The following is a 19,051-nucleotide window of genomic DNA, read 5'->3' on the forward strand; positions in this document are numbered from 1 at the left end:
CGGCGTCGAAACCGACGAACTGAGACCCAAACAGCCACAGCTTGTCACGTGTTCGGTTCATTCTTTAGCTGGCGTTTTTAGAGCGGAAATCAAAACCACGCCCTCTTCCGTGCATAAAGAACGCCCCACCTCCTTATAGAGTTCAGAACTGGCCATGCAATTTTATTGACTTCCTCAAAACATTCATGCACTTGACTATAGGGGGTGGCTTGACTCATCTGTAGGGGGAAAAGCTTTTCCTACGATTCCTACTAACACATAAAGACGCACACAAAACACTAATTAAATCTAAGACTTTTCATCGTCAAAAACGTTCTCCTCCGCCTCATCAGGCAAGAGAGAAGCAAACTTGCTTGGCTTGCTCCAATCCTAAAACGAATCAATAATTAATTATCTAATCTATTGACTAATACACGCATACCTGTTCTTTTGGCTCTTCATAGACAGGCGCAGCCTTTCGTTCTCCTTTCGGTGCAGCGCGATCTTTTCCACCGCCGCCCCTGTGCCCCCTTCCTCTTCCTCGTCCACGTGACTCCCCTCCTCTACCACCCCGTCCCCTTGCACCCCTCTCTATCACGGCTTTCTCTTCCTCCTTCAAAGGAGCCCTCCAGTCGTCCAGCTCATCAGCTGAGCCAGTGGATGACGATTTCTTTACTCTGGGTCTTTCAACTTGTTTGACTGGAGCCACAAGTGTCTGCTCTTTTTCTGGGCGTTTCTCCTCTGCCTCTTCTTTCTTTTCTTGCTCCTCGCTCATCTTCCTCAATTTTTCTTCTATTTGTCGTTCCCTTGCCGCTGTGTCGACCGGTTTTGCGGCTCCGAAGACGCTGCTTGCTTTGGCTCGTTTCTCTTCCTCCTCTTTTCGTGTCTCTTCCTCTTCTTCCTTCTTCTCTCTCTTCTTTCTTAGTTTCTCTTCGATTTCGCGCTCACGTGCCGCCGTATCGACGGGCTTTGCACCGCCAAAAATTGACGGTGAGGAAACAGCCGAAGAGGGTGACTCACTCTCAATAGAAATAGATCTTGGTTTTAAATTCAATCTCGGCCTCTCACTTGGCGGCGGACCATCATCTACACAAAATATTTCAGGTAAAATTACTCGTGGACCTTGTAAGTAATTTTCTACAAAACTAGTAAAATTACTCATAGACCTTGTGAGTAATTTTCTATGAAAAGTAAAATTACCCATGGACCCTGTGAGGAATAAATTTCTATGAGAATACCGGCTGCCTGAGTATATAATTCTATACTCAGGAAGACAGCCTTTGCCTTGGAGTATATCAATATATCCTTTTTCTAATGACCACGAAAGCCTAGCTTCTATCTAATCTTTTCACCTCTGTATCTACTTGGATTGGAGCGTCCCCCTTGTCTCCAAGGACGGCTTTCTTCCTGATCATAATCCCGTCTCCTGTAGCGATCCCCTCCTCCATAGCGATCCCCTCCTCCATAGCGATCTCCTCCTCCATATCGATCTCCCCCATAGCGATCGCCCCCTCCATAGCGATCGCCCCCGCCGTAGCGATCTCCTCCATAGCGATCGCCGCCACTTCCTCGTGACGAACGATAGTCGTTGTCTCGATTTGGCACGACGTCCGGAAGAGATTCCCCGCGTTTCCACTCGTGATCATAATCACGTGGCTGGCGATCATAGTCGCCTCTTCTGTCCCTCGGATCTCGATCCCCACCACCTAAAATAATAAATATATACATATTAATTGATTCTATGTACACGTGACCGACTTTGCGTGTGATCGGCGAGGTCGACTCGAATGCGCCGATTCTTGAGCGTCTGATCGCTCATCGCCATGGCTTCCATCAGAGACTGAACGTTCTCGAATTCCGCGTAGCCAAATCCTTTCATACGACCACCGGTATCCCGTGGCAACCGCACGGAAACAACATTCAACTAAAAAGAAAAATAATCAATAATTAGATAATAACAAATACTAATTTACTTTGGCTCGTTTAAAAAACTCTTCAATATCTTCGACTTCGACGTCATAAGGACAATTTCCGATGAATGCTGTATAGGGAGGCTGCTTGGGAAAACGCGATGGATCAAGTTGGGCTTGCTCTCTTGCTGCACGAGGAGCTGTAGGAAGCTTGCTTCGATCAATAATAGCCTGTCGACGAGACTGCTCCCCTTCGCCACTCGCCCAAGGACTGTACGGAGCTTCAAAGGAAAAAAAAAAAAGAGACAAAGAGTAGAGTAAGAAATCCATAATAATTATCCCCTACATGCATACATGCTATGTACTCAAAACAGAAACTTTGCAACGTATCTCGCGTTTCAACTACTCACGTGCTCTACGTTTCGTTCTGACGTCATATTATGCTTTCGAGGCGGTTTGACGACATGCGGCGTTCAAACGCTCGTGAAATGCACTTACTCTCGAGTTGCGAGTCGTCTACTTCGTCGGCCCAGCTCGATGTCGAGGCCGATGGTCCGCTGCCGCCGCCGGAGACGCTTTTCTCGGCGAGGAAATCGTTCAGAGCCAGGGTCTTGCCCTTCGCCTTCTTCTTTTTGCCTAGTGAGAACGGATCGAGCTCGGTAGTGAGGAAAAACCGTGTAGTTTCGCCTACCTGAAACGGCAGCCATGTGGTCCTACAAACGTACGCACGTTACACAAGTGTCCCGGTTTACCTTTTCATCGAGAACTCATGTTTCGTCGTTTATCGTGCCATCGCTTTAGCAGCAGACGCTCTCTGTAAGCCCAAAGTTTCTCGATCAATCTCCAACGATGCTTCGTTCCTACTGTAGAGATCGCGCCTTACTCCTCCGCTCGCGTTCTCTCATCGCGCCCAACAAAAAATATCGTTGGAGAATATATAATGCCACACGCGAGGAAAAATAGATTTTCGAAATGCGCACGTGCCAAATGGGCCTTGGAATAATTCGCCGTCCCCGTAAGCTACCCTCTGTTAGCCTGTTCCTCTCCTAATGATCTCCGAAGGTCGGTCCTCATCTTCCTTCCGGCACAGTTGACGAATTGTTATACGAAGCGGCGCATTTAACGGCGTAATTATTACACGAAGCGGATCGGTTGACGAACGACGTGTTACTCATAGGCACACATGCACACGAGCCCCAAGACGCTGACCTAGTAACTTCTGTTTCCTCCAAGAAATCAAATCACCCTCGCTTTCGAGTCCGTCACTGCTAGGTGAGACGATTGCTACTCATGGCCGCTCCAGCTGTCTTTTACATGATCCTAAGCTTTTTTCAAAGCGGCATAATCCTCCTAAGTATATAATAGTCAATTTGACTACGCCGTCTATAGTCAAGTGACGACGGCGCTTGACTACGCCGTCTCTAGTCAAGTGACAACGGCATTTGACTACGCCGTCTCTAGTCAAGTGACGACGGCATTTGACTACGCCGTCTATAGTCAAGTGACAACGGCATTTGACTACGCCGTCTATAGTCAAGTGACGACGGCATTTGACTATGCCGTCTCTAGTCAAGTGACGACGGCATTTGACTACGCCGTCTATAGTCAAGTGACGACGGCATTTGACTACGCCGTCTATAGTCAAGTGACGACGGCACTTGATTCCTATAATAGTCAGGCCTCTGAGCATGGCTCAGACTTTGTGTACGTGTATCGTAAGCCCAAAGTTTGTCGATCGATCTCCAACACATCTTCGTTTCTAATGTAGAGATCGCGCCTTTCTCCTCCGCTCTCATCACGCCCAACAAAACACGAAGCGGAGAATTCAACGGCGAAATTATTATAAGAAGCGGCAGCACGGTTGACGAAGGACGGCGTACAATTACTAAGGTATCGGCACACATGACGGCGTACGTTTACTAAGGGGGAGCGGCACACATGACGACGTACGTTTACTAAGAGAGCGGCACACATCATGACGGCGTTCGTTTACTAAGGGAGCGGCACATGACGGCGTACAATTACTAAGGGAGCGGCATCTTTTTGGCCCTGAAGCGTTTTTTTAATTTTATTAATTAATTTTGCCATGATGCATCTTTTTTTTGTAGAATGAGGATGAAGAAGATGATGAAGACGAAGATAAGGCAGCTGAGGGCAACGATGACTAATCAGATGATGACTCCGATGAAGAAGCCGCTGAGACGGAAGAGAAAGATTTCGCGGAGCCACGGGGACGGGGACGTAGCAACGAACAGAGCGACAGTGAGTAAGTGAGAGGCTACACATACATGTACAACATATTCTCTTGACGTCAGAGTGTGTGAAAAAGAATAAGGCACGACGTGCTTCGACTTTTCTCTTTTCCCTATCTGTACAACTCTTGGTTTAGCTAGATTTCGTCTTTGCTGATGTTCTTACCGGCCCTGCTGCCTTTTCGAAGCCTCCTCTAGGTCTCAAAACGAAAGCGCGGGCCTCGATTTCAGTTACGAGGCTAATACGAGCGATTTTCTTTGACGAATCGCGTAACACGAACTTCCAATACTTACCTTTGCCTCCTTATTGATTTATTCGGTCAGATAACCGTCTAGTTAGAGCGCAGACTAAGCGAGAATCGTGTCTAGGCGAATACAAGTACAAGTACAAGCTGCAGACGTGTTTACTGTGTTTTTCGATCCTTCGTTCTGTCTTTTCGTTGTCCATCGTTCTTCCGGGCCTTTGCGAAGCTCAATTGATCATTTTTTCGTTCTGACTTCCTCCTTGAGCGCGCGACCTAGAAGAAAAAAGACCTATTACTTACTGTCAAATAATCGTTGTACGTACCTTTTTCTAATGCGTCCGTATTAGCGCAACCCGGGCTACACCACGTGGAGGTTCGGACGCTTCGTAACCCAGGGAAGTCTTCGCAAAGCGATGACTCCCTTCCAAAAAGTGAGGGCGAGTTGCGACCTCATAGGCCACCCCACCAGTACCCGCCTGGACGCTGAAACGGCCCCTTATACCGAATCCCCGGCGCGCTGGTATCAAACCCTTCGGTATGTGGAAATGAGAAGAACCGGGGCTTGAGGAGTGGAGAGCGGCTGACCACAGTTTGTAGGAGTCGACAGAAAAGGACGTGCAATGCCCAGATCGAATTCTCCTGAGCCAGATCATCCGCAATCTAATCGTGCCAGTTGGTGAGAAAAGTGCCGGCAACCAGACCGCTTGCGACACCCCCTCCGAGTCGTACCCACTCTGCCTAACGCAGGTCGTACTCGTTTGGCGACAATAAGACATATAAGCGATCTTTATGCTCAGTGCGTGAACCGAGGCCGAAGCCCCCCATCGCCCTGCTTACAGGCTCCGGCACGGGATTAATCCGTGGGCCACGCTGATCCGACGATCCAGACTGTCCTTTTGTCAAAGCTCCCGAGCCAGTCCGTCAAGGATGAGACGCAGATTGCTCCGCGCCGCACCCACCCTAAGCCGCAACTGAAGGAGAATCGGTGAGCGCTTCGCTTTTGAACGCCATAAGCCCCGCCCAGCGCGCTCATTTGTTCGTTGCGATCACGTGGGTCTCATCTAGCGCTCTCGTTGGCTCTTTCGATTAGGTGCGAATTTTCAATACCGTTAGACTACGGAAGTTACATCATAATCATACTCAGCATTTCTATTTTTGGCAGGAAATGATGCAAGATTTCACGCTTCGAAATCAAGATGGCGTACAATGCCTCGTGGTCGCCGTCTTCTTCTTGCGTCGACTATCGCAGATTGCCTTTAAGTTTTCGCCGACGCTGTCGCCGAACGCCCGGACATCGAGGAACAAACACGTGATCCAAAGAAGAACGAAGCCTCGCGTAGACGAAGAAATCGACCGTTTTCGACGACGATGACGGCGTGGGAGTCGACGACGAATGCAAAATACAGCGTCGGTAAGCGTACGGGCGATCGGGAGCCCGTTTTCGCGACGAAAAAGACGATCCCTTCACCCGGACGTCGCCGATCACATCCGTTTCGTCTTTTTGCAGTGATCTACAACTATGAAGCGTGAAGCGGTCAAGAACATAACGCTCAAGTTCGGCGAAACCGTCAAATATTGGAACAGTGCGGCGGTAGGCTTGGTGTTTCCCAAAGGGGGGCCTCACCCAATTTTCTCCTCCTCTCTCTCTTTGTTAGGATGGTATCGCGGCTGGAGTCTGTTGAAGAAGGATGTTCTAATGAAGTTTGACGCGTTTTGCGAATTTACCATCGTCATGGCAACCGATTTATGGGGTTTTTCCATCGTCTTTCATTCATTTGACGCCGTATCACGTGGAAAATTCTAGGTAACTAAGGGAGGGAGATGAAAGAATATTTATAATGGAACATTGTTTGTATTTTGTAGCCAATTAGAAGCAGTTGTGAGTCAAGAGGGAAGTGACGTCAGTTTTGTTTGGGAAAACGCCTATTCGATGAGAATTTGCAACATTGCTAATAGATCAATAACGGGTTAAGAAATTCGCTTTGCTTATTCACAGCATAGATACTCACTCCTCTAGTATCTAATGCTGTGACTAAGCGAAGCGAATCCCTCATAAAACATACTGTGAAAAAAAAAGAAAAAGAAGGTATTCCAATAAAAAGAACCATTCAGCAGCAGCAACACACGAAAATTGAAGTCTAATCGTTCTTCTTTTCTATAGCGGCGTCGTCCATAAAGAGTAGCGGCACACATGACGGCGTACAATTACTAAGGTTCCTGAAGCATCTTTTTTATGGTAGAATGAGAAACGGATTTTTAGCTTGTCATAAAAGACTGACTTTTATATATATATTTTTTTTGTAGCCGCAGTAGCATTAGCTTTTGCATGGAGGAGGGTCCTGAGCATGACCCTCACAGTTGATTTTGAAACTGCTTCGAGACCGCAATGCCAGAGGTCTCGTGTGTCCTTTGTAGAGCGCGTCGCGAACAGAAACGCTTTGTACACGTAAAAGATTTTATTAAATAAAACCCGGAACTAAACCGGAAGTATCAGAAAAAATTTGCGCAGAGGTCTCTTCGCTTTCGGTGTGTCCACCCTCGGGTGGGATGGGGGTCAACCTCCTTACTCCCCCGTCGGAGTTTGAGCCTGTTTAGTCTCCCGGCTCGGACGCCTGGGACCGGCAGCACTCGGATGTGAGTGCTGGCCGGCCTGAGTCCAGGGGGACCGCTATTGTAACCCACCGCGTCTTGCCCAAGTGGGGTGGCAGTTTATCACTCGTGCCACGGGAGTAGGGGATTGAATCCCCTGCCTTTGAGCCACGTTTCACCTCTCTGACTCAAGAGTTGGGGCCGGGTTTTATTTAGTCACCTCGGGGCCCAGAGGTGAATGACGACATCGGAATGCTTCACAAGCATACCTAAAAAATAAAATGAAAGGAAGAAATACCTGGTGCATTAATTTTTCAGCAAAGTCCAAATTGCCATCACATACACGAATACGCTTCATCCTTTAACGACGCTTCAAAACGCAACTCTACGTCGTCCTACAATAAACAGATCAATGAAAAGCAAAAATATTTAATTGATTCTCACATACGCAGCGAAGTTCAAGCATGCTCTTCTTCCAGTATGAAAACTCGAAGCGTTGAGATGCTGGGAAGCGTTGAGACAGCGCAGAATAATGAAACGAGGCGAAAAGGACGCTTCGCCTCCTTGCTTTGTACTCGTGAGCTTCGACGTCGCTATCCCCACGTTTTCTGCGGAAGGAGAACGACGAGACAAAAGGAAGAGAGTCTTTAAATGAACGACGACAAACCTGCGTTACGATCGCTCGAAGATTCGCCTCAGGAAAGAAGCAGCGTTGATCCTTCGATGCCATGTGACTTCCTCAGAAACACCCGGACGTCCCTAGGCGGTAAAATCTTGTTTTTTAGCCATAAAACGAACTACAGAACGAAAACAGACAAAAAACTCAACGAATGAAACGCAGTCGCGCAGCCGAACTAATACCGTCTACCCCAACCTCTTCCCCCACGCCATCCTCCGCGACCACGCCCTCTCCAACTCCTCCCCCCTCGAAATCCGCTCCCACGTCCACGTGTCGTCGCCTGCGCGGGCGCATCGCCTATATCCTTGCTAAATCGCCCGCTCGGAGGCGCATAGAGATCCGTAGACGGTCGCACTTTCTTTTTCGCTGAAGAGTCGTCCGATGATTTGTCGAATTGAATGGGACTAATCGAACGTTTCGTCGTCGACTTGCCGTTCACCGTCGACGTCGTCTCCGTCTTGACGGAAAGAACCTAAAAAGAATTTATCATAAAAATTTAAAATAAAAATAAATAAATAAATGATAGCGTTCTATATTATTATTGGATTCTTTTCTGAAACTTACCTTTGTCTTTTCCTCTGTTGCCTTGGCTGTCCAAGACGGCGTCACGACGATCTTTAGAGTGGGTGGCGAGCGGAAGAAGTCCTTGATGAGAGCGCTGATGTTGCTCGTCGTTTTCAAGGCAACCACTTTCACGTGATTCTAAAAAAAGGAATAATGATTAATTAATCCGTTTATGAGAATAAGACAAACTGACCTCAGGTTTCTTGCGTTGTTCCGCCGTTTTCACGCGGATTGCCGCCTTTAGTTGGGTCGTGTACAATTGGCAACATCGTGCCAAGTATTGGAGTCGTTGACGGAGAACGGTCAACTTTTCAGCATCCAGAAAACCGGGACACTTAAATTGAACAATAACTCAAATAAGGAAGACATCTAATAAACATTATATGACGCACCAATTTAGCAAATTGCTGAAGAGAGAAAAGGAGACATTCAACGAAAGAAAATTGGACATTGGGCCCACTTCCGGGTTTCTCTTCTCCAACATTTTCAGGAGCAGGAGGACAATAGACCTAGCGCAAAGCAAAGACCCTTTACATAAGGAAACAATTAAATAAAATTAATAATAAGGACCACCCATACACATTAATAATAATGACTACTGTTTTCCCCCTCTCTTACCAATAGAAGATCATATACGGGTGCTACGCACACTTCCGCCATGTCTTTGTCCGAAGCCAAGGGGCTCATTTCCGCCGTCAATTGAAGCAAACCGAGTCTCATTTCTCCCTCTTCGGAAACGCGTTCCAAAGCCGGCAACACGCTCGTACACAAATATAAGAGAGGCGTACTCACAGACGCTCCTTTCTAGATATAAGACTCTAATAATTGAAATTTTTCACACTGAGAATACCCTAAACTAACCTGATATAACGGAAGAGCCGCTTTGAGACAGACAATCAATTTATGAATATGATCTCCTTCACTAGGCTAAAAACAATAAAAAATCTATTTATCCATCTCAATATCAACTATTCACAAAAATACTAGACAAAGCCTCAGAAGAAGGTTAATATAAACATATGAGCTCTCGCTTATTTATTAGCCGAGAGAAATATTTCATCCACAGCCTTAATTATTTAATCGATATTTTATCGTCACGTGACTATACCTGAAAATCGCTTGTGAGTCCCGCTTGCTTTGCTACAACGTCAGCGAGTTCCTGTATGACGTCAGCTTTGCTGGAAATTTTCAAAATAGGAATTAAACTCATAAAAACGTCGAATTCTTGACTGTTCACTTCGCCCGTCAAAACCTAATAGAAAAAATAAAAATAAAAAGATACGTGTTTTAGAGATGAAGTACTTTTTTAGATTCAGCCAGAAAAAATTTCTCCGCATCTTCGTCCTTGTGGAGAAATTGTGGAATGAGTCGCGGCATCGTCGTCTTGAGAAATTTGATCGCCTGCTCACGAGCCGACTCTTCGCCGGACATTATCTGACTGAAAACGCCGGTAAGCGTGCCTACAAAAATGATCACGTGAGAAAATCAATAATAAATAAATGATTTACCTACCTTTGGCACTGAGTTTGAAGAGAGTTATTAGCGCTTCTCGAACTACTTTCAACTCGCTGTCATCCTCTAAACAAAGAACCTCAAGACAACTACTAGGTAGTGTGTATAACTAAGCCCTATGATGCATCAAGCACACCACGTAATTAAATTAATTAATTAATTAATTAATTAATTGACTAAAAGTAGGGAACGTACCAGTGTAATTTACAATCATGCACTATTTCCTTACAAATGATCGACTTACCGCACTGTAGGAGCTGCGTGAGAACGTCTGATATGCGTGGAAGATGTTCCAAGTTGTCGCTACTGCATAAATTCGGTAGAGCCTTGATCGCCATTTTTCGAATCTAAAACACCTCGCAATGGATACGATCGAGCTAGATTTGCTAAAAACGTACGCTGAGCGTCTCCTCTTCGCATAAATCGAGGAGGGCGTCGATCGCGTTGTCGGCCAACGTCGGAAAATGCTTGAAGAACTTCGCGATGAAGCCCGGTGCGAGGCGTTTCTCGCCTTCGCTGCCTTTTACCGCCGCCAAGATGCTCTTGTAGGCGTCCGCGTGCTAGATACGTTCGCTTTTGGCGAGGAGAACGAGCCATGTGACCGAAGGGGGGCTCACCTTGCCAGCTTCGGCTCCAGCTTGATCTAGAGTTTCGTACTTTTTGTACAATTCTTCGACCGTCGTCATTATTCGTTTCTTTCGTTGATTTTGAACGAAAATCGGGCTAAGCGTGAATACGGGCTGTTCATCGCCCGGACAATTAATGACGTGATCATTGGCTTGACGTCATGGTGCATCAGCAAGGGTGTTCTTTTTGCAGCCTTTCCTCGAGCTATACGCTGTCAGATTTCGCTGTGAAAACGCTATATGCAGAGAAGGAGACGCTAGACACAATAGCCACTCTATTATGGGCTCGCATACCAACGCCTTGCTGAGTCACCACGTAGACCGCAATCAAAGTCCCCCTGTGAGACCTGCTGAATAAATACGCACGTTCGCCAGTGATAAGTAGCGTGGTCCGGAGGTAGCGGGTTATCCGAGTCCGAAAAACCCTAACCCCCGCTACCGCGACTTGACCTCGCTTTTTGCACTAACTCATCGCGAATTTTTTAACTAAAAAAAGCGTCTATGATTAAAACGAGTGAGTGAACGATACCCCTGAGGATTGATTCTATGCTTTTCCTATGAAAATTCTACTGCTGCGAAGGAATACTACTGTACTCATCTACATACGAAATTCAATACAATAGTTCATTCTAATTGTGATCCAAAAAAATCGGAAGTCCGTAGCATACAGGCGTGGCACCTTCGAGATATCGAAACGGACACGCCTCCCTCACATCATTGATTAGATTCGGTAAACTGGTGATGATTGGATTTTCGACGAGACGCTCCAAGAGAGCGTCGGACATGTGGACGACTTCAGCCACAGTCAAATCCCACAAATTCCCCACAAAAGCCGGACTTCATAAAAAAATCAATTACATTAAATTAAATATTTTGCTGAGCTACAAGTTCCCTTCTTACCATCCAGCGACAAGGTAGCTATGCACAACGCCTGACGGCTCAAACAAACCTCTCTCCTATAAAGGAAAAAAATTGAATTTATATATGTAAAGAAACGGGTCCAAAAGTCAACCTATACTAAATTTCCCTAGCATGACTCTGACCCTACCTTGAGTCTTCCACTGCTGCATCCCATGAGAACGGCCAACGCCTTACAGTCCATTCGTTCAATGCGCGTTCCGTGGACGTATTGAGAACCGTTTCCATGACCAAAATAGCTAAATAAATAAAGATAAGCATACATACGTATACATCTTTTTCGTTCTTACAGATACACGTCGTGCTTCGACAAGGCAAAAGCCAAATCGGCCTGCGTAGGAACGACACCGGTTATACCAGTCCATCCACGTCTCCTAATAAAATATTAATCACCTGATATAATTAATTATCTATTCGTTACTTTTCGAAATTGGCTTTGTATATTTTTTCCAACGACTCCGATTCGCCTCCGGCATTGAGAACGTAGTACGTTCGATCCGAATTCGCCATTCTACACTTCATCTACATAGGGAAAAAATTCAACGCTCCTTCAATATTAATAATTTTATATCTACCTGATACAAATGGGTGAAAACGAGACCCAAGGAAGGCATCCTCGAAATCGTCTGACCTCTCAGTATTCCAAGAGACTCCCAAGGCAACATGTGAGTCGACTAAAACACAGATGTCATATAGGGAGATATAGACCTTGCCTGATAAAACTATGTACCTTGTCAAGAATCAATATAACGGGTCGCCTAGCAACCGGTTCAGTCGAACACCAAACGGTTTTGGCTTTCTTTTCAATAAGATTAAATATCTTTCATAAATAAACAAATTAATTAATTAAATAATGAGATTCGTCGTCGCACCTGATTTATAAACTTTGCGCCCACGATTTCCCTAAGAATTTCCTTGACTTCAGTTTCATCCATTTGAGGCCACGCATTTAAAATAATCTAAAAAAGAAAAAATGAAAAATGAAAAAATCATACATCATCATAGGAGTCCTCCTTACGTTAACGTATTGCTCTAGAACGACCCTTTTGGCTTGTCCAATTTTAATTTTAGCGCATATTCCCTCGACGCAACGAGCCAAGAGCCCATCGTCTTCAACGTCCAAATTACCGAGACAGAGACACTTGGAAGCGCCAAGCCAATCTTCCTCCATACGACAGCACAAAGCCTAAATAGAGAAGAGAATACACACGTTTATATTACATGAGACTGAGTGATTTACCTCTATTCTTTGATTGATGCGTTCCTTCTGTTTTCTACGCATCGACTTCTTCTCGCTGAGCCTCTTGAAAGTCTCGAAGTTATCCCGAAAGCTCTTGAGCGACGCAGAAACGCACATACATTGAGACGACGTGCAGTTCTAAGAAGGCAAAGTCTTCAGCTTGAAAATGAGAAACTTAATACGTACCTCATGGTTTTCTATTGGAGTCAAGCGAACAATCGATTGGCGATTCGCTTCCAGACGCGAAACGGCTAGGAAATGCTCGCAAGACGGCGAGGATAGGAGAGAAATTGAGCAGACAACCCAGCCTATGAAAAAGTCTTAAAAAAAAAGAAGAGAACACAGTAGAGACAAAAACCTTTCGGTAGACTATCGACGTATTTCGTTTGAAATTCCTTCGCATCGCCCCATACATTGGAGAGTAAGCATTTTTGATGAAGAAGAGAATTTTGGCGAGAAGTCGATGATGAGTCTTCCTTCGCCAACTGTCTAAAAATCAAAAAAAGGAAATAGAAAGTCTAAGTATTAAAAGCCCTTGCAGAGTCACGCGATAGCTATGGTCTTCTTCTCTCTCTCAAGTATTCAGTCACGCGATAGCTATGGTCTTCTCTCTCTCTCTCTCTCAAGTATTCAGTCACGCGATAGCTATGGTCTTCTCTCTCTCTCTCTCAAGTATTCAGTCACGCGATAGCTATGGTCTTCTCTCTCTCTCTCTCAAGTATTCAGTCACGCGATAGCTATGGTCTTCTCTCTCTCTCTCAAGTATTCAGTCACGCGATAGCTATGGTCTTCTTCTCTCTCTCAAGTATTCAGTTACGCGATAGCTATGGTCTTCTCTCTCTCTCTCAAGTATTCAGTCACGCGATAGCCATGGTCTTCTTCTCTTTCTCAAGTATTCAGTCACGCGATAGCTATGGTCTTCTCTCTCTCTCAAGTATTCAGTCACGCGATAGCTATGGTCTTCTCTCTCTCTCAAGTATTCAGTCACGCGATAGCTATGGTCTTCTCTCTCTCTCAAGTATTCAGTCACGCGATAGCTATGGTCTTCTCTCTCTCTCTCAAGTATTCAGTCACGCGATAGCTATGGTCTTCTCTCTCTCTCTCAAGTATTCAGTCACGCGATAGCTATGGTCTTCTCTCTCTCTCTCAAGTATTCAGTCACGCGATAGCTATGGTCTTCTCTCTCTCTCTCAAGTATTCAGTCACGCGATAGCTATGGTCTTCTCTCTCTCTCTCAAGTATTCAGTCACGCGATAGCTATGGTCTTCTCTCTCTCTCTCAAGTATTCAGTCACGCGATAGCTATGGTCTTCTTCTCTCTCTCAAGTATTCAGTCACGCGATAGCTATGGTCTTCTCTCTCTCTCTCAAGTATTCAGTCACGCGATAGCTATGGTCTTCTCTCTCTCTCTCAAGTATTCAGTCACGCGATAGCTATGGTCTTCTCTCTCTCTCTCAAGTATTCAGTCACGCGATAGCTATGGTCTTCTCTCTCTCTCTCAAGTATTCAGTCACGCGATAGCTATGGTCTTCTTCTCTCTCTCAAGTATTCAGTCACGCGATAGCTATGGTCTTCTCTCTCTCTCTCAAGTATTCAGTCACGCGATAGCTATGGTCTTCTCTCTCTCTCTCAAGTATTCAGTCACGCGATAGCTATGGTCTTCTCTCTCTCTCTCAAGTATTCAGTCACGCGATAGCTATGGTCTTCTTCTCTCTCTCAAGTATTCAGTCACGCGATAGCTATGGTCTTCTCTCTCTCTCTCAAGTATTCAGTCACGCGATAGCTATGGTCTTCTCTCTCTCTCTCAAGTATTCAGTCACGCGATAGCTATGGTCTTCTTCTCTCTCTCAAGTATTCAGTCACGCGATAGCTATGGTCTTCTCTCTCTCTCAAGTATTCAGTCACGCGATAGCTATGGTCTTCTTCTCTCTCTCAAGTATTCAGTCACGCGATAGCTATGGCCTTCTCTCTCTCTCTCAAGTATTCAGTCACGCGATAGCTATGGTCTTCTTCTCTCTCTCAAGTATTCAGTCACGCGATAGCTATGGTCTTCTCTCTCTCTCTCAAGTATTCAGTCACGCGATAGCTATGGTCTTCTTCTCTCTCTCAAGTATTCAGTCACGCGATAGCTATGGTCTTCTCTCTCTCTCTCAAGTATTCAGTCACGCGATAGCTATGGTCTTCTCTCTCTCTCTCAAGTATTCAGTCACGCGATAGCCATGGTCTTCTTCTCTCTCTCAAGTATTCAGTCACGCGATAGCTATGGTCTTCTTCTCTCTCTCAAGTATTCAGTCACGCGATAGCTATGGTCTTCTCTCTCTCTCTCAAGTATTCAGTCACGCGATAGCTATGGTCTTCTTCTCTCTCTCAAGTATTCAGTCACGCGATAGCTATGGTCTTCTTCTCTTTCTCAAGTATTCAGTCACGCGATAGCTATGGTCTTCTCTCTCTCTCTCAAGTATTCAGTCACGCGATAGCTATGGTCTTCTCTCTCTCTCTCAAGTATTCAGTCACGCGATAGCCATGGTCTTCTTCTCTTTCTCAAGTATTCAGTCACGCGATAGCTATGGTCTTCTTCTCTCTCTCAAGTATTCAGTCACGCGATAGCTATGGTCTTCTTCTCTTTCTCAAGTATTCAGTCACGCGATAGCTATGGTCTTCTCTCTCTCTCTCAAGTATTCAGTCACGCGATAGCTATGGTCTTCTCTCTCTCTCTCAAGTATTCAGTCACGCGATAGCTATGGTCTTCTCTCTCTCTCTCAAGTATTCAGTCACGCGATAGCTATGGTCTTCTCTCTCTCTCTCAAGTATTCAGTCACGCGATAGCTATGGTCTTCTCTCTCTCTCTCAAGTATTCAGTCACGCGATAGCTATGGTCTTCTCTCTCTCTCAAGTATTCAGTCACGCGATAGCTATGGTCTTCTTCTCTCTCTCAAGTATTCAGTCACGCGATAGCTATGGTCTTCTTCTCTCTCTCTCAAGTATTCAGTCACGCGATAGCTATGGCCTTCTCTCTCTCTCTCAAGTATTCAGTCACGCGATAGCTATGGTCTTCTACTCTCTCTCAAGTATTCAGTCACGCGAAAGCCGTTAATGTATAAAAAGCGAAGGGAATGCATGGCGTTATTCTACATTATTTAATATTTTATATAGGAGTCTCACCTTATTTCGCTGCTCCATCGGCTTGCAGCTAGATTTCTTAGTGCCGCGGCGATTGATCGATGAATGTAGAAGGCGGAAGTAGCATGATTCTTGCCAGAGAAGATATAGGCAAGATATTGGCAGACCTGGTTGGAGAATGCCACCGGACACCGACCGGACAGACGATGAAGAGAAAAAATCAGATCATGAATAACTAAAAATAAGATGATACAGGTATGCATTTGAAATAAAAGCCTACCTTGAGTAGAATCCAACCGAGTCCTAATCAATGACAAGAAGAGTTGTGACGATAAAGGACGCGAAGGAAAGAAACAGCGACATTCGCAAACATCGCCCTTCCTCTTCTCCACACACTGATCATTGTGCAAAAGAAGGAGCCCTTCTTCCGCCCGCTTCTCAGCCTCGTCGCATCTCCCCTCCTTCAAAGCAACGTCGGATGAAATCAAACAAAGACGGGCGAGGCACTGTCGAAACACGCCGTTCCCATAGCAACGCTTCGACTTTTTTCCAGGAATGGAGAGCGCGCGACGAAGTCGCTCAGAAAACGCCGCGGAATCGCGTCGAACCTTCCCAATATATTCCTCCAAAGAGCCCTTCCCCAAATCCTCAATTTCCTCATCGAGACGAAGTTTGACAACGATTGGACTTGTCTCGTCTGCCGCGCTATCCGATCCCCCCGCCGCGCCGACGTCGTTCTCGAGCCACTCGTCGTTCTTTCCGTCGGCGCCGCACAACGTCGCGAGACGCGTCAATCGCGCGCAAAATCGCCGACGCCACTCGCCCAAGCGAAAACGACTCGCCACGACGTACGCCTCTTTGAGCGTCGTTTCGACGCGATGACGCAATTCCAAGTCCTCCTCTAAGAGAGCCAACTTGTCGACGATCTCGACCGTTTCTCGTAGAATCGTCCAACGATGAAGAGACGGCATCTTTTTCGTAGTGCGTCGTTCCGCCTTCTTTTTCGTCGTGTCGCGCGCCTGTTGATGTCGATTCACGACGTTCTTCATTGCGCGTTTGTCCTTCGTTGATTTCTTCTCGTTCTCGTCGCTAGGAGACGCCCAGACGTCGTTCAAATTGGCGATGCACGTCCACCTGCCGTAGCAATAGTGTAAAACGTCGACCGGCTCCACAGCGTCGATTTGCAATTCCTCTCGTAGCCAATCGACGAGAGACGAGTCGACGTTCGATTGGCTCTCTATGCCACCAATTAAATCGGACAGAATTCCGAGTAGCTGAGCTTCGGCGATACGGACGTTCTCCGTGCGATGTTCTTCGTTTCTTAGACACTCGAGAAGAGGGACTAGAACCGCTTCAGCATCGTCCAACTGAGAAAAACAACCGAATTAAAAAATGAGCGATTGCATTCAATAATTACTGCCGGATACATTGTACCAAACAAATTTAAAATGGTCAATTTTAAAAATTATCAAGACAATTTTTAAAATTGCCTCGGACCATTTTAAAATTGCGTATTATATCTATCCTTCTAGACCTTCTTCCCACACTGAAAAAATTCTCGGCAGAACCCTGTACGTCTATTCTTACTTTTCCTAAGAGAACCAATATCTTGCTTTCTTCAATTCTCGCTGCGATTTCGTCGGACTCTGCTAGATGTTCTTGTGTCGCTTTAATCAAATCGTAGGCGCGTTCCACTTCGCCGTTGGCGCGCAAAATAGAAGCGGCGAGAACGAGAGCGGAGTAGCCCAACGACTCTTCTTCGCTCCGCTGGGAGAACGTCCAAGCGAGGAAACAGCACCTCACAGCGAAAATCGGCTATAAAAAACAAAAATTCAAAATTCAAAAAGCATTTAGCGTAGTAATTAACCTGGAGAAAGAGAGAAAATAGTGAGGCCGCAATTTTTAGACACGTAACCGTTGATTCAATTGAATGACACGAAGGCAACGTTTCCCAAATTTCCAAGGCTTCCTTCAGATTCCAATAGAAGCCCTTCATCGCATCGTCATCATCATCGTCATCGTCATCAAAAGTCAACGTTTTTACAGCTAAAACTCATAAAGAATCATCTATCCTTAGTGCATGATTTACTCACTGCCTGTGTCTTTATCCAATTGCTCATACTTATATAGAGAAAGCCACAAGTGGCATAAGGCCATTTCATCCCCAACGGACTCCTCCAAGTCGTTCTCTCGTAGAATTCTCATTGCTTTGGAGCAGAGCTCAATGGCTAAGCTAAAAATCCCCATACATACATATATGACTAATTACCGCTTTTTTTTCTTTACCTTAATTTTTCCAACGTCATTGTCACCTGTGATCGCTTGATCAACGCTCTCACCAATTCCATTTTCTCGTCAATGCAACTGTAGAATTTTATCATTTCATTTAAAAGATAATCGCAGGCCACCAACGCACTAGAAAGATTTATTCAAGAGACGCTTGAATAAGGGAATCTCTTACTCAAGTTTCATGAAACAGTCAAGTTCATAATTCGCCAATACAATGAGTCCCTCTACTTCTTCTTTCGTAAACTCCCTTGACGCATTCTTCAAATAGACATTGAAAACAAACTTCCACTTTTCCCTAGAAAGAAAAAACAATAGATTATTAAAATATATATTTTAAAATAATCGTGCCGTTTTTTAATTTCATTCGCCCAAAGTCTTATGAGATTCTTTAACAGGACGGCACTCGTTGATTTCACTTCTTCAAGAGGCACACTGAGTATGAGACGAGCCAAAACGCGTAGACCCTGCTCGTCATCCACGCGAGCCGACCACTCAGCGTGAAGAGAATAAAGCCCAACCTAAAACCCCCAAAAAATCAATAACTCAACAAATAAATAACCATTTAACCTTTTGAAGTAATTCAACAAGCGATTTTGAATTCTCCGCCGCCTTTTGACTCTTACACCATGCAACGAGACTCGAACTCAATTTCCCAGCCATTTCAATCACGTGATTCATTTCGGGACCACAAGACGAATTTTTGAATAAATTCACGAACGTCATCGCGAGACGATGACATTCGACGAGGTTGAAAACGAGGCGTTTGGCGCGTAGAAGATGAATGCAGGCACGCATCGCTTCGCATCGTTTCGTCGCTTCGTTCGTGACGTCAACGATGAGAAGTAGTTTTCGAAATTCCATCGCTTCGTCGCTGGCCACCGCCTCCGCCGAAGCGATGACGTCGATTGCGAGTCGTTTGATGTCGTTTGCGTCGGACGGACGAGTCGTGGCGGCGTTGTAGAGAAGATCGACGGCCACTTTGGCGACGATTGGGGCCCCGACTCGCATTTTCTTGCCCATTCCGCTTCGCAGTTGCGCGACTAGACTTCGCATCGATTTCACGTCTGCTTTCCGGTTTTTTAGAGCTTCTAGAAGCGGTTTTGGACTGAATGGCGAGCTCATTTTTGAA

The 19,051-nt window shown here is 45.6% G+C and overlaps 3 protein-coding genes and 4 long non-coding RNA genes across 9 annotated transcripts; 2 read left to right on the top strand and 5 right to left on the bottom strand.

Moving 5' to 3' along the window:
* Nucleotides 1-141: 141 nt before the first annotated feature.
* Nucleotides 142-2,628, bottom strand: LOC136194050 (eukaryotic translation initiation factor 4B-like). Of its 2 annotated transcripts, XM_065983073.1 has the most exons (8): nt 2,581-2,628; nt 2,388-2,525; nt 1,953-2,170; nt 1,738-1,903; nt 1,541-1,685; nt 1,332-1,507; nt 422-1,065; nt 142-369 (listed from the first exon to the last, which is right to left on the bottom strand). In XM_065983073.1, the coding sequence occupies exons 1-8, from the start codon at nt 2,594-2,596 to the stop codon at nt 289-291; spliced, it is 1,584 nt and encodes a 527-aa protein (XP_065839145.1). In that variant the 5' UTR covers nt 2,597-2,628; the 3' UTR covers nt 142-288. The 2 variants fall into 2 exon arrangements, with proteins under 2 accessions (XP_065839145.1, XP_065839144.1); XM_065983072.1 differs by having other exon boundaries at nt 1,332-1,685.
* Nucleotides 2,629-2,631: 3 nt separating this feature from the next.
* LOC136194053 (uncharacterized) lies at nt 2,632-4,298 on the top strand. 2 transcript variants are annotated; one of them, XR_010671511.1, is made up of 6 exons: nt 2,632-2,705; nt 2,759-2,904; nt 2,952-3,016; nt 3,067-3,593; nt 3,658-3,779; nt 3,998-4,298. It is a non-coding gene; the product is annotated as an uncharacterized lncRNA (long non-coding RNA). The 2 variants fall into 2 exon arrangements; XR_010671510.1 differs by having other exon boundaries at nt 3,067-3,161.
* Nucleotides 3,985-5,348, bottom strand: LOC136194055 (uncharacterized). Its single transcript, XR_010671512.1, has 4 exons — nt 4,710-5,348; nt 4,436-4,659; nt 4,308-4,380; nt 3,985-4,258 (listed from the first exon to the last, which is right to left on the bottom strand). It is a non-coding gene; the product is annotated as an uncharacterized lncRNA (long non-coding RNA).
* A 276-nt stretch (nt 5,349-5,624) lies between these two features.
* LOC136193513 (uncharacterized) lies at nt 5,625-6,880 on the top strand. Its single transcript, XR_010671358.1, has 5 exons — nt 5,625-5,797; nt 5,894-5,977; nt 6,042-6,190; nt 6,250-6,472; nt 6,548-6,880. It is a non-coding gene; the product is annotated as an uncharacterized lncRNA (long non-coding RNA).
* On the bottom strand, nt 6,824-7,666 carry LOC136193514 (uncharacterized). The gene is made up of 3 exons (XR_010671360.1): nt 7,424-7,666; nt 7,319-7,370; nt 6,824-7,244 (listed from the first exon to the last, which is right to left on the bottom strand). It is a non-coding gene; the product is annotated as an uncharacterized lncRNA (long non-coding RNA).
* Nucleotides 7,667-7,731: 65 nt separating this feature from the next.
* On the bottom strand, nt 7,732-10,479 carry LOC136194236 (apoptosis inhibitor 5-like). Its single transcript, XM_065983299.1, has 12 exons — nt 10,348-10,479; nt 10,129-10,290; nt 9,975-10,077; nt 9,731-9,796; nt 9,521-9,678; nt 9,327-9,470; nt 9,080-9,145; nt 8,837-9,022; nt 8,611-8,727; nt 8,412-8,552; nt 8,219-8,356; nt 7,732-8,126 (listed from the first exon to the last, which is right to left on the bottom strand). The coding sequence occupies exons 1-12, from the start codon at nt 10,414-10,416 to the stop codon at nt 7,830-7,832; spliced, it is 1,647 nt and encodes a 548-aa protein (XP_065839371.1). The 5' UTR covers nt 10,417-10,479; the 3' UTR covers nt 7,732-7,829.
* Nucleotides 10,480-10,881: 402 nt separating this feature from the next.
* On the bottom strand, nt 10,882-19,048 carry LOC136194141 (uncharacterized). Its single transcript, XM_065983193.1, has 21 exons — nt 18,490-19,048; nt 18,271-18,440; nt 18,095-18,217; nt 17,920-18,048; nt 17,727-17,866; nt 17,501-17,679; nt 17,221-17,448; nt 15,914-17,000; nt 15,676-15,868; nt 12,873-13,003; nt 12,701-12,822; nt 12,515-12,652; nt 12,293-12,460; nt 12,147-12,233; nt 12,005-12,094; nt 11,850-11,948; nt 11,696-11,796; nt 11,565-11,648; nt 11,405-11,513; nt 11,257-11,312; nt 10,882-11,193 (listed from the first exon to the last, which is right to left on the bottom strand). The coding sequence occupies exons 1-21, from the start codon at nt 19,042-19,044 to the stop codon at nt 10,986-10,988; spliced, it is 4,197 nt and encodes a 1,398-aa protein (XP_065839265.1). The 5' UTR covers nt 19,045-19,048; the 3' UTR covers nt 10,882-10,985.
* Between the last annotated feature and the right edge of the window lie 3 nt (nt 19,049-19,051).

This window comes from Oscarella lobularis, chromosome 12 (genome assembly GCF_947507565.1).
Source record: "Oscarella lobularis chromosome 12, ooOscLobu1.1, whole genome shotgun sequence".
Classification (NCBI taxonomy): domain Eukaryota; kingdom Metazoa; phylum Porifera; class Homoscleromorpha; order Homosclerophorida; family Oscarellidae; genus Oscarella; species Oscarella lobularis.

Coding starts and splice junctions, on each gene's coding strand:
- LOC136194050 (XM_065983072.1), bottom strand. Junction 2,171..2,387: donor AGACGACTCGCAACTCGAGA/GTAAGTGCATTT, acceptor TTTCCTTTGAAG/CTCCGTACAGTCCTTGGGCG. Junction 370..421: donor ATGAAGAGCCAAAAGAACAG/GTATGCGTGTAT, acceptor GATTCGTTTTAG/GATTGGAGCAAGCCAAGCAA.
- LOC136194236 (XM_065983299.1), bottom strand. CDS start 10,416: ATGACGACGGTCGAAGAATTGTACAAAAAGTACGAAACTCTAGATCAA. Junction 9,679..9,730: donor CTTCAAACTCAGTGCCAAAG/GTAGGTAAATCA, acceptor TCATTTTTGTAG/GCACGCTTACCGGCGTTTTC. Junction 9,471..9,520: donor TTCTGGCTGAATCTAAAAAA/GTACTTCATCTC, acceptor TTTTTCTATTAG/GTTTTGACGGGCGAAGTGAA.
- LOC136194141 (XM_065983193.1), bottom strand. CDS start 19,044: ATGAGCTCGCCATTCAGTCCAAAACCGCTTCTAGAAGCTCTAAAAAAC. Junction 17,680..17,726: donor ATTGGATAAAGACACAGGCA/GTGAGTAAATCA, acceptor TATGAGTTTTAG/CTGTAAAAACGTTGACTTTT. Junction 15,869..15,913: donor TCGGTTGGATTCTACTCAAG/GTAGGCTTTTAT, acceptor TCTTATTTTTAG/TTATTCATGATCTGATTTTT.